Genomic DNA, 12,582 nt, shown 5'->3' with positions numbered 1-12,582 from the left:
GGGAGGCAGAGGTTGCGGTGAGCCGAGATCACGCCACTGCACTCCAGCCTGGGTGACAGAGTGAGATTCCATCTCAAAAATAATAATAATAATAAATAAAAATAAATAAAAGAAGCCAGTCTCAAAAGTTTATATACTGTATGATTACATGACAGGTTTGAAAAGGCAAAACTATAGTGACAGAAAACAGGCAGTGATTACTGGGAAGTAGAGGGGAGGAGTAGGCTATAAAGGAGAACTGGGAATTTTTTGAGGCGATGAAACTATTCTATATTTTCACTGTATTGGTTGTTACATGACTTTATGCATTTGTCAGCACCTGCAGAAACATATACTCAAGATAAATTTTACTGTATGTAAGTTTACCTTAATGAATGAAAAAGTGTATAATCCCAGCACATATCCGTGCATCTATGCGTGCATGAACATACACACACATTTAGAAATGTATGAGAACAAAGGAACACACAAGGACATTTTCAGAGGTGATGGACATGTTCATTATCTCGATTGTGGTAATAGTTTCATGGGTGTGTACATATGTCCAAATTCATCAAATTATATACTTTGAGGATGTGCAGTTTAGTGTACATCAATTATACCTCAATAAAGCTGTAAGAAAAAGGGGGGAAGAAATACATGAGAAGAAAATATAAATGAACATGCTTAAAACCTTGGAGCAAGAACACTTAAGACTAAAAAAGCAAAAGCTGGGCCAGGTGCAGTGGTTCATGCCTATAATCCCAGCACTTTGGGGGCCAAGGCGGACAGATCACTTGAAGTCAGGAGTTAGAGACCACCCTGGGCAACATAGTGAGACCCCATCTCTACAAAAAAAAAATTTTTTTAATTAGCCAGGTATAGTGGCATGTGCCTATGGTCCCAGCTACTGGGGAAGCTGCGATGGGAGGATTGCTTGAGCCCAGGAGTTCAAGGTTACAGTGAGCTATGATTGCACCACTATACTACAACCTGTGCAACAGAGTGAGACTTGTCTCTATGAAAAAACAACAAAAAAGTAAAAGCCATAAAGAAAAGGAATAATATATCTGACTACATCAAAATTTAAAGTTAATAAACATGAAAAAATACTTAAATTCACTAATAATCAGAAAACTGTGAATAAAGAGGAGATATTTTTTGCCTGACAGACTAACAAAAGTTTAAGAGATTGATATCAAGTGTTGGCAGGAGTGTAGGGAAATAGGTACTCTCATATACCATCTTAGTTTTCATTTTTTTGAATATCATTTCTGGCACAAAAAAAGGACTCATATACCATTGTTAGAAGTATTTGGCCTTGGCCGGGCGCGGTGGCTCAAGCCTGTAATCCCAGCACTTTGGGAGGCCGAGACAGGTGGATCACAAGGTCAGGAGATCGAGACCATCCTGGCTAACACGGTGAAACCCCGTCTCTACTAAAAAGTACAAAAAACTAGCCGGGCGAGATGGCGGGCGCCTGTAGTCCCAGCTACTCGGGAGGCTGAGGCAGGAGAATGGCGTAAACCTGGGAGGCGGAGCTTGCAGTGAGCCGAGATCGCGCCACTGCACTCCAGCCTGGGCGACACAGCGAGACGCCGTCTCAAAAAAAAAAAAAAAAAAAAAGAAGTATTTGGCCTTTTTGAAGAGCAATTTTGCAGTAATAAAATGTAAAATGTACATACCCTTTGATCCAGTAACCCAGTAATTCTACTCTTCAGTACCTACCTTAGAGAAACATTGTCCATAAAAAAGAGTTAATGGCAAATGACAACCCCAAACTGGAATCCACTTCAATCAGTGCTTCTCAAACTATCTGTGGTAACCAGGTGCACTGGTTCACTCCTGTAATCCCAGCACTTTGGGAGGCCAAGGTGGGAGGACTGCTTGAGGCCAGGAATTCGAGACCAGCCTGGGCAACACAGCAACATCCCATCTTCAGAAAAAAAACTAAAATGAAAACTATGTATGGCAAAAGATCAGGGATTTGGGTTTTTTTATTTGTTTGTTTTTTGTTTGAGACAGGATCTTGCTCTTTTGCCCAGGCTGGAGTGCAGTGGTGTGATGATAGCTCACTGCAGCCTTGACCTCCCAGGCTCAAATAATCCTCCTGCCTCAGCTTCCTGAGTAGCTGGGACTACAGGCACATGCCATCATGCCCAGATAATTTTCAAAATTTTTTGTAGAGATGAGACCTAACTTGGTTGCCCAGGCTGGTCTCAAGTGATCCTCCTGCCTGGGCCTCCCAAAATGCTGGGATTACAGGCATGAGCCACCACGCCTGACCCAGTTTGGTTTTTGTTGTTGTTGTTTTATTTTATTTTTTTATTTTTTGGTAAATTTCCAATCCATCACGGACTGATACCTTTGTAAAGAAAAAACAAATTACTAGAAAAGTGATCATTCACTTAGATGTCATGGCCACATGAAATTGCTATAAAAGGTTTTAAATGCCTATCCTCTGTTCCTAGACTTATCTCCTTGTGTACAGATGATAGTTCACAACTGGTACCAGTCTGTGGAATACAGTTTGAGTAGCACTGATATAAATGTCCATCAGAAGGGAAGTGAGAACTACTATATGACCCAACAATTCCACTTCTGGATATATACCCTAAAGAATTGAAGGCAGAAATGTAAACAGATATTTGTATACCTATATTCATAGTAGCATTGTTCACAATAGACAAAAGGTGGAAACAACCTAAGTGTCCTTGACAGACGAATGGACACACAAAACGTGGTATGTATGTATGTATGTATATAAACACACTTTGGAATACTACTCAACCTACAACATGAATGAACCTTGAACACATTATGCTAAGTGAAACAAGCCAGTCATGGCCTGGCACAGTGGCTCCTGCCTATAATCCCAGAATTTTGGGAGGCCAAGGCAGGCAGATCATTTGTTTTCAGCCTGGTCAACAGGTTGAAACTCCATCTCTACTAAAAATACAAAAATCAGCCAGGTGTAGTGGAGCATGCCTATAGTCCCAGCTACTCTGGAGGCTGAGGTGGGAGAATTGCTCGAACCCAGGAGGCGGAGGTTGCAGTGAGTAGAAATCACACCACTGCACTCCAGCATGGGCAACAGAGTGAGACTCCGTCTCAAAAAAAAGAAATAAGCCAGTCACGAAAATACAAATACCATATGGTTCCACTTATATAAGGTTACCTATAATAGTCAAATTCATAGAAACAGAAAATAGAACGGTGGTTGCTAGGGCTGGGGGAGGGGACAATGGGGAGTTATTGTTTTGAGTTTCAGTTTGGAAGATGAAAAAATTCTGGAGATGGATGGTGGTAATGGTTATATAACAATGTAAATGTACTTAATGCCACTGAAATGTTTCCTTAAAAATGGTTAAAATGGTAAATTTTGCTACATATACATTTATAATAATATATGTGTGATATACTCAACCAAAACATCCCAATAGATCAAATGTAAAGGCAGATATGAGACTCCAGATGTCTGGAGTATTATTATTATTAAGCTAGACATTAATGAGACTTGTTAAAAAAAAAACAATTTTACTCTTCTCAATAATATTTCTTGCTTTGGAAAAGTTATTTTGCTTTTTTTTTTCTTTTTTGAGACAGAGTCTCGCTCTTGTTGCCCAGGCTGGAGTGCAATGGTGCAACCTCTGCAACCTCCGCCTCCTGGGTTCAAGCGATTCTCCCACCTCAGCCTCCCGAGTAGCTGGGATTACAGGTGTGCGCCATCACACCCGGCTAATTTTTGTATTTTTAGTAGAGATGGGGTTTCACCATGTTGGCCAGGCTGTTCTCGAACTCCTGACCTCAGGTGATCCGCCTGTCTCAGCCTCCCAAAGTGCTGGGATTACAGGTGTGAGCCACCGCACCCGGCCAGTTTTAATTTCATTGAATAGAGAGAGCCATAAACCTACATAAACAAATTCTGTTAGGAATGTCAAGGGGTCCTGCAATCAAAAAGTTTGGGAACCACTGCACTAGAGAAACTGTCATGTTCAGGAATGTTCATAGGAGTACCACTTGTAAAAGCAAAATATTGAAAAAATCTAGTAGTCTATCAATAAGGAAATTGTTAAATAAACTGTTTTATAGTCATACTATGGCATAATACATCACTTTTTTAAAAAAGAAGTAAATCTGCCCGGGTGCGGTGGTTCACACCTGCAATCCCAGCACTTTGGGAGGCCAAGGTGGTTGGATCACTTGAGGTCAGGAGTTTGAGACCAGCCTGGCAAACATGGTGAAACCCTATCTCTACTAAAAAATAAAATAATATAAAATAAAATAAAAAATAAACCTAGATGTACCAAAATAAAAATGTTTCCAAAACACTGAATGAAAAAACTTATGGGGTATGTACAGTAGGGTATAATTTTTGTTAAAATAAAAATACAACACAACGTAGTTTCTATGATAACTAGAAAAAAAGACCTGGAAGGCTGCCAGGATACACACCAAACTGTTAATAGCAGTTCCTCTGGGGAAGAGGGAAAGAGGACAAGGATTGTGGGTAATGGCCAAAGTGTTAGCCCCATATATGTATAGTGTTTTGATTTTTTTTTATAAGGAGAATGTACTGGTGTAATTAATTAGAAAAATAAATAAAAGCAACAAGGTCAAACCCACTGACATTGAGGAAGAAAGGGGACTTTCTGAGTACAGGCTGTAAGGGCTAATCTACTTACTGCAGTGGTCTTAGAGCTGATGAGTCTAGGAAGGAGCCACAAGGGATGAAATCAGGCAACAGAGGCGGCGGCTGGCTGAAATGGTGGAGGCCACCTAGACGGCGGAACTTTCTGGGTCACACACTTCCTGCTCCCTTCCTGAGACTTAATACAAAAAAGGCCTTCACAGCCGCAGAGTGCAGCCTCTCCCCCTTCCGCCGCGAATCCGGTCACAATGCTCGCAATGAAGAACTTCATCCTGAGGCCCGCAAAGTCTTGTCCCATTCCCTGGTCCCTGATCCCCACTCCCCAGGCCCATGACTTCAATGGCCCCATCCCAGGAAGAGCTCCGGGCTGGCGTTTGTGGAACGAAACCGACAGCCTAAGACAGGACCTTCCTAAGGGCTGGACAAGCGGACTACGGCCTCATTCACCGCGGCACAACCAGAGACATTCTGAGACGCCAGAAGTGTGACCCTGACCGGGGTAGAGGATACCTAGGTTGCAGGAAAGCGCAGTTACCAACTCGGGCCTCTGGAGCTCCGAGGAAACCCGCTGACAGCTCCACGCGCACGGGGCAGGCCTCACTTTCGAAAGCAGCGCCACAGCGTTCCTATTGGTCTTCCATTCCAGCCAACCAGCAGGTTTCCCTGTAGTCCACCCCTCAACTAAGAGTCCAATCAGAAGAGGGTATGTGCTTCCCACTGCGTACCACAGGTATGTGCTTCCCATTGCGTACGACCAATTAAAGCTTATTTCTGACTAACACGTGGACAGCCAACCAGAAGGCCTGGTAATCCGACCTCTTACTATGGTCACCATCACCGTCTTGGTCCCCATCCTTGTTCCATCCCTGCATGGAATCAAAGGTATGGATCTGGGAGAAATAACTGGACGGGGGTCCAAGCTGGAGGGATGGTGGCTCAAGAGACCAAGTTATATTTCCCCGAGTATCAAAGCAGGTTGGCCATGAGGTCAGAAGAGCATGTAGTTGAGCTGTCAGTGCTGCTCTGGGCTTGACCTCAAGTAATGACAATCTGAAAAAGGTACTGGTTGTGAGAGCGCCTCTGATAATGTTGCTTTGTCACTAGACTAATCACTTCATCTTCCCCCAGAGTCAGATGGGAAGAAACTTACACTCAGGGCCTTTAATTAAGTGTGATGGTTTATTTATGGTGAAGAGTAGCCAGTATCCTCAATTAGCAACAATAGATACTGCCTCTAGAACGACCAAAAGTTAATGTGTGGGGAAACTAAAACCTGACAGTGGTATCATTACAACTAAACATACCAGAAAATGCAAATTAAAACCATGAAATACGATTTTCACCAAATAGTTTGGATAATTATCAATTGTTTAAATTTTTGCCACTTTTGGCAAGTAAACTTTTTGTGAACAGAATTTCCCCACTTTGGGTGGGGAAACATTCTCATTTGCTGTCACTGGAAGCCTAAACTGCATTCTTTAAGAAAACAATTTCGCTTTAGCTATCAAAATGTAAAATGAGGCCAGGCACAGTGGCTCATGCCTGTAATACCAACACTTTGGGAGGCTGAGGCAGGAGAATTGTTTGAAGCCAGGAGTTCGAGACCAACTTGGGCAACAAAGTGAGATCACCCCCTCCCCCATCTCTACACACACACACACAGAGTAAAAGGCACACACTTTTTGACCCAGCGATTCCTTCTCTCAAAATCTATCCTACAGAAATACTTATACGCTGGAGCAAGGTTATATGTAGCATTATTTATAATAGTGAATGATTGGAGACAAATTTGCATCAATAGGTGAATCATTAAATTGTGATACAACCATACCATGAAATATTATGCAGTCATTTTTTAAATGAGATAAATTTCCAGGTATTAATGCAAGAGGAAGTCCAGAATACAATGCAAAGTGAAAAACAGTTGCAAAACGGTACATATAATATCCCATTTTGTTTAAAAAAACCTATATACAAATGTGTGGGTATTCATATATGTATATATGTGTATATTAATATATAAACACACACAGAACAACATCTGGGAAGACACACACCAAATTAAGTTATTCTTGGAGAATGGGAGTGGTGAGAGGGACTAAGGAAAAATCTTTCACTTTTTACTTTACACATTTATGTTTTGCTTGAATTTTGTTGACTGACATTAATAATTTTTGAATTTTTATCACCACAATGAAACATTTTAACAAAATAGGCACTTTTGTAATCAGATCAATAGAGTTATAATGTGTGTGTTTTAAATAAAAATAGCTCCATGGGGGCTGGGTGCTGTGGCTCACACCTGTAATCAATCACAGCACTTTGGGAGGTCGAGGTGGGCAGATCACAAGGTCAGGAGTTCGAGACCAGCCTGGCCAATATGGTGAAACCCCGTCTCTACTAAAAATACAAAAATAGCCAGGCGTGGTGGCATATCCCTGTAGTCCCAGCTACTCTGGAGGCTGAGGCAGGAGAATCGCTTGAACCTGGGAGGCAGAGGTTGCAGTGAGCCAAGATCACATCACTGCACTCTGGCCTGGGCGACAAAGCAAGACTCCGTCTCAAAATAATACATAAATAAATAAATATCTCCATGGGGTGACTACTTCATTTTAAAATTTCAGCTAGAAGACCTAGGATACAATTGGGACAACCGTAAACCAAATCAACTCTGAGTTTCAATGGGGGTATACTCATGACTTGATATAACAGGATGTGGGCAAACAAAATCTAATCAGGATAATCGTTCATTTCTGGAAGAGAAAACTAACTACACTACAACAAACTCCATCATACGCAGGAAAAATTGTGCTTTCACTTTTCTGGTGGCATCACCTCCAATGTTTACTCAACTCCTTGGCAAGGGTGGGAAATCATAAAAAGCTAGAGATTTAAGATACCTCAGAGATCATTTAGTCAAAATCCCTCATTTAGTCAAAATCCCTCATTGTATAGTTCAGAAAACAGGCCCAAAATGGTGAAGCAATTCAACAAAGGTCCTACAGCTAGCTACATAGCCAATTTTAGAAGTCAGGTTTCTATTCCAGGCCTGGTACTCTTTCTGTTTCTTTTCAGATCTTCCTGAGTCTTCAGTATGATGAAAGTATGAAGTATTTTTAAATTTTATGATTAGACATCCCTATATTTAAATGTTACAACCAAAATGCATAACAAAATTAAAATGTATATGCCTCCATTAGTACAGATGATGAAAAGTTCACTGTATCTAGACAAAAAATATTATTGGTATAACATTCCCTTGAAAAGTAATACATAAATCAGGCCAGGTGCAGTGGCTTACGCCTGTAATCCCAACACTTTGGGAGGCTGAGATGGGCAGATCACTTGAACTCAGGAGTTTGAAACCAGCCTGGTCAACGTGGTGAAACCCCGTCTCTAACAAAAATACAAAAATTAGCCGGGTATGATGGCGCCACACCTGTAGTCCCAGCTACTCGGGAAGCTGAGGCAGGAGGATCACTTGAACCTGAACCTGGGAGGCAGAGATTGCAGTGAGCTGAGATCACGCCACTGCACTCCAACCTGGGCAACAGTGTGAGACTCCACCTCAAAAAAAAAAAAAATCTAACTGTATTTTACTGTTTACCTAAGAACTACTGTTTTATCCCAATTTCTAACTGTTCTTCAACTGGCACTGCCTCTTAACCCTTTATCTTCAGTTTCTTTATAAAGTAGTTGATGACCTATATAAAAACACTTAAAACCACCATAGGAAACACCTATTTAAAGGAAGCCTGCAGTGATTTAAAGAATTCTTTTTTGATGTTGATAATTATCCCTGGTTTGTCTGTTTTATAAGGAATGAGTTCTCTGTTTTTAAATGCATAGACAGAGAGACAGGGTATGGAGAGAAGAAATAAAATAGGCAACAACTGGCTTTTGTACAAACAAGGTAAAAAAAAGAAGATAAGAATGAGGGGTGGTGGGTGGTCAGGAAGGGAGTGGCAGAGAACCACATGCTAAATTAGTCACCAAGACTTTATATTTCAAAAGTAAACTCAAATACTAAGATATATAAATGGAATAACAACTACCTAACCTTCAGGCTGTAATTAAAATGTTGTCCAATTTAAGACTCTACAACCTGAGGACATGTGAGGGCCTTGGAGAGATTTCAGAATAATAAAAAGATAAAAGAGTTAAAAATGAGCCAAGTAAGGAAAAATTAGAACTTATTATATCTAAGAAGAGAATACTAAGGGTGACTCAACAGTTTTCAAGGATATGAAGAAATATCCATTTCAGTGAGCAGCTGTTCTACATTTGCACAGAAGAAAGTAATTTTACTTAAATTATTACAGCATATATTTCAACATAAAAGTAGGAATATCTTCAACATAAAAGTATCTCATGTAGGATAACTATCAAAAAACTCCAGAGAAGCCTGAATGTTATCCACCTCTCCCACCTTGACTGGCTTAATTCCTTGTCTCAAAGAATGGGTTAAAGGGTAGAGAAGGCATCTTTGGAATGTGAAGATTTAGACTTCTTTTGGGTCTAGCTATGTTCAAAATTTCTTGTTAGCCTCTGTCCCCCAGGTTCCAGCATAAGGTTAAGCCCTTTCTGCACTATAGATAAAGGGGATTAATTAGCAGTAAACATGCAAATACCTGTGTAAATTAGAATTATTTATCAAAGAAAAGTATGCTTCTCCTCAGTGTTAATGGGTAAGAGGGTTTGGATTTAGGGTTCTTGCCCGGCCCAGTTCATGTGCCAAAATGGCCAATTTGACATCCAAGAGAGATTTACCTGGCCTGATATTTTTAAAAAAGAAAAAGACTGGACAACTAACCAGATGTGCCTCAATCTCTTACTTTGTCTCTAGCATTTTCCTGTCTTGTATAGACCTCTCTTCATTTTGTTTTGAGGCTGGAGTGCAGTGGTACAATCATGGCTCACTGCATGGCTCACTCCTCAACCTCCTGGGCTCAAGCAATCCTCCGGCTTCAGCCTCCCAAGTAGCTGGGACTATAGGCATGTGCCACCATACCTGGCCAGATTTTTAATTTTTTTTTTTTTTTTGTAGAAATGAGATCTCACTCAGTTGCCCAGGCTCGTTTCCAACTCCTGGACTCAAGCAATCCTCCCAAAGTGCTGGTATTACAGGCACAGGCCACCACACCCAGCTAAACACCTCTTCAACTGAACTCTTAAGGTCTACAAAAAAAGAGAATGTAATATCATATTTTATTTGTACCACAACCACTCCACCCTATCCCCAGCCCTGCTGTTAGCACAGGACCAGACACAGAAGACTATTAGCACTTGTTAAATGAGGTGTCATCTGTCCAAATTTTTGTTAACACTTTATTTTATAGCTGCTTTTCTATTTATTCTGCAGTTCATTCTCAACACTGCTGCCTACGAAGGCTGCATCTCTCTTTACCCTTACTTTCCTTTATTTCACAGAAATACCCATTCTTCCCTATCCCCTCAGATATTTTTAGTCATCTCATTCATGAACTACCAGAAACCTCAACTTCCTCACAGTCCCCACTCTTCTGTTTAGAACCAAATACTGCTAAGTAATGTTAATTTCCTTTTTTTTTTTCTTTTGAAATTTTTTGTAGAGACGGTGTCTCACTCTGTTGCCCAGGCTGGTTTCAAGCTCCTGGGTTCAAGCAATCCTCCTGCCTCAGCCTCCCAAAACACTGGGATTACAGGCATGCATAAGCCAACCACATTCAGCCTTAATTTGCTAATGTTTTAAACACATCACTTTCTATACCTTCTTTCCATGTTGAACTACATTAAAACTAGCTTTGATTTTCTAAATGACAAGACTGCTACCTCCCCTCATTCCAACCCTTGCCAAAACCCCCTCTGTGTAGGGAAACCATTTCAGAGCTCAATGGTCAGATGAATATCCACCCGCCAAAAGTTCTGAGAGTTCGCCCACCTTTCTGCCTGTGTCAAACTTATTTGGAAAAAAAAAAAAAAAACAGTGTCAATTGAGGTAAAAAGCCTATAGAAGAAATGTTTGTTGGTGTTGTGTGGGTGTGTCAGAGGATGAACACATTCATGTGTGTTTATGTACATGTATTACATATGCAGACACACACACACACACACACACACACACACACACATATATATATATATAAAATAAATATATTCTGCCCAAATTAGCACAAACCCACAAGCTTAAAAACCAAATCTGCTAAATGTGACTCAAACCACAGGTACTGAGCCTACAGCTACTTCCTGCAAGCAGATGCATTACCTCTGTGACAAAGTCAATTGTGAGTTGCAAAAAGGATAGGTAAATATCATTAAGATAAGTTAAGATTCTGCTTTTTAAAAAAATTTAAATGCAAAACATTACCTCAGGACACTGGCCACATTGTATGATTTCTGCATAATACCCAGCACATCCTAGACACTAAAAAATACTAAATTTACAACTTAAGCAGGAAAACAGAGGCTTGCTTCACAGTGGTTTAATATGAACAGAGTTGAATATGACATTGTCTGACAGAAGAATGAACAGTTTGCTGAATAAAAGCCCCGAGTCAGGATATATATACACAGCAGAAATGGGGCCTCAGACTCTCAGCACTTGTGCACAATGAAAGAAGAAATCGTTTTTAAAAAATGTCTATAACAGAGGATACAAATCAAAAAGGCAGCAACAACAACATTGGCGAGGTGGGAAAGGGAGCAGAGCCACTCATTTGGGGCTGCTTAGCCCCTGGCACAGGCTCAGCAGCTGGAGAGCCATCTCAAGGAACTTCAACATTTAGATGGGCTCCAAATCCTATGTCAAAATACAATCCTAATCTCTCTGATCAGGGTCAGTCAGAATCAGCAATCCTTTTCCCCAACACCCTGCATAGAAAACTCCAATCTTTCCATGATAAGGAGTCTAAGCAAAGAGCCCCCACCTCTCACCTGGCACCAAAGTTAACTTGCTCTCACCCCACCACTTGGGACAGACATTGGGCCCCAGCAAACAAACCACCCCCTCCCAGACAGAAACCAGGATAGTTGCCAGCCTCAAGAAGCTGCTTCAGATGTTAAGTTTTAGGAAATCCATACCAAGCTGCTATCCATAGCTCAACTTCTGGAGAAAATGCTGGAGTTGCATGAGAAACAAGTGCAGGCAGTTCAATAACCCTGTGACCACGCTGGGGAGGGCAGCAAAAATTCTTGCCCCTGAGCCCCATTCAACAGCTCAAAGTGCTTAGGAGAAGTCAGAGACTGTGTGGTTGGTTTGTGTGCTTCTGCCCTGTGGCAGCACTAAATGGGATGGGGGAAAGGAGAATGGAAGGAAGACAGTGTTGATGCCCTTCCCTACCGCCAGGAAGAACCTAGAAGATAATCCACTCCCACCCTTCAGGGAGTTACCTGGCAGTGGTGAGTTGCCCCCACCCCTCAAGCCACCAAACCTGCAAAGCTAACCCATAAAGTAGCAAGGGCTTAGGGAGGGAGAACTGCTGGCCCATACTGACTCACCAGCTGATGAGCAAAAATAGGCAGCTAGAGTGGGAGCCACAAAGGGAGAAGGGCTAGGCAATAGGAGCTCCCCTACTGCCCTATGGCTTTCTTCTGACTCTGAAGCAGCCATAATGATGGGCCCAGAAAACCCACACACCCTGCTCCATACAACAGACTGCTTGGACTCTAGGAGGATTACTGCCATGGAAAGCAACAAAGGAGAGAGAAAGCAACAAAAAAAACTGTTAAGAAAACTGGGAGCAGGCCTAGAGAAAACAAGGAAAGCTTCTGAGTCTCTACCACCTTTCCAAAAAGGAAAAAATACATGCAGTTAGGAAAGGCAGGGTTTTTCCCTGCTCAGTGTTCTTGGTTAAACTTAAGAGTAAGAAAAATCCCCTGGACTTGCAGCATCAGTATGTATCCAAGTGCCTCACCAGCACAAGCGCCCCCCTCCCCCCAGGTTAGCCTTCTGGCATGGGTAAATGCCCAAGAAA

The 12,582-nt window shown here is 41.5% G+C and overlaps 1 protein-coding gene across 1 annotated transcript in view; it reads right to left on the bottom strand.

The window, feature by feature from the left end:
- Positions 1-8,153: 8,153 nt before the first annotated feature.
- Positions 8,154-12,582, bottom strand: part of SNX12 (sorting nexin 12) — a 17,511-nt gene continuing 13,082 nt past the window's right edge. Inside the window, exon 5 of the mRNA XM_011943116.1 lies at positions 8,154-8,191. Coding sequence (XP_011798506.1) covers positions 8,154-8,191 — 38 coding nt within the window. The remainder of the gene's footprint in view (positions 8,192-12,582) is intronic.

This window comes from Colobus angolensis, unplaced genomic scaffold (genome assembly GCF_000951035.1).
Source record: "Colobus angolensis palliatus isolate OR3802 unplaced genomic scaffold, Cang.pa_1.0 Scaffold216, whole genome shotgun sequence".
Classification (NCBI taxonomy): domain Eukaryota; kingdom Metazoa; phylum Chordata; class Mammalia; order Primates; family Cercopithecidae; genus Colobus; species Colobus angolensis.
This window is presented reverse-complemented; position numbering and strand designations above follow the sequence as displayed.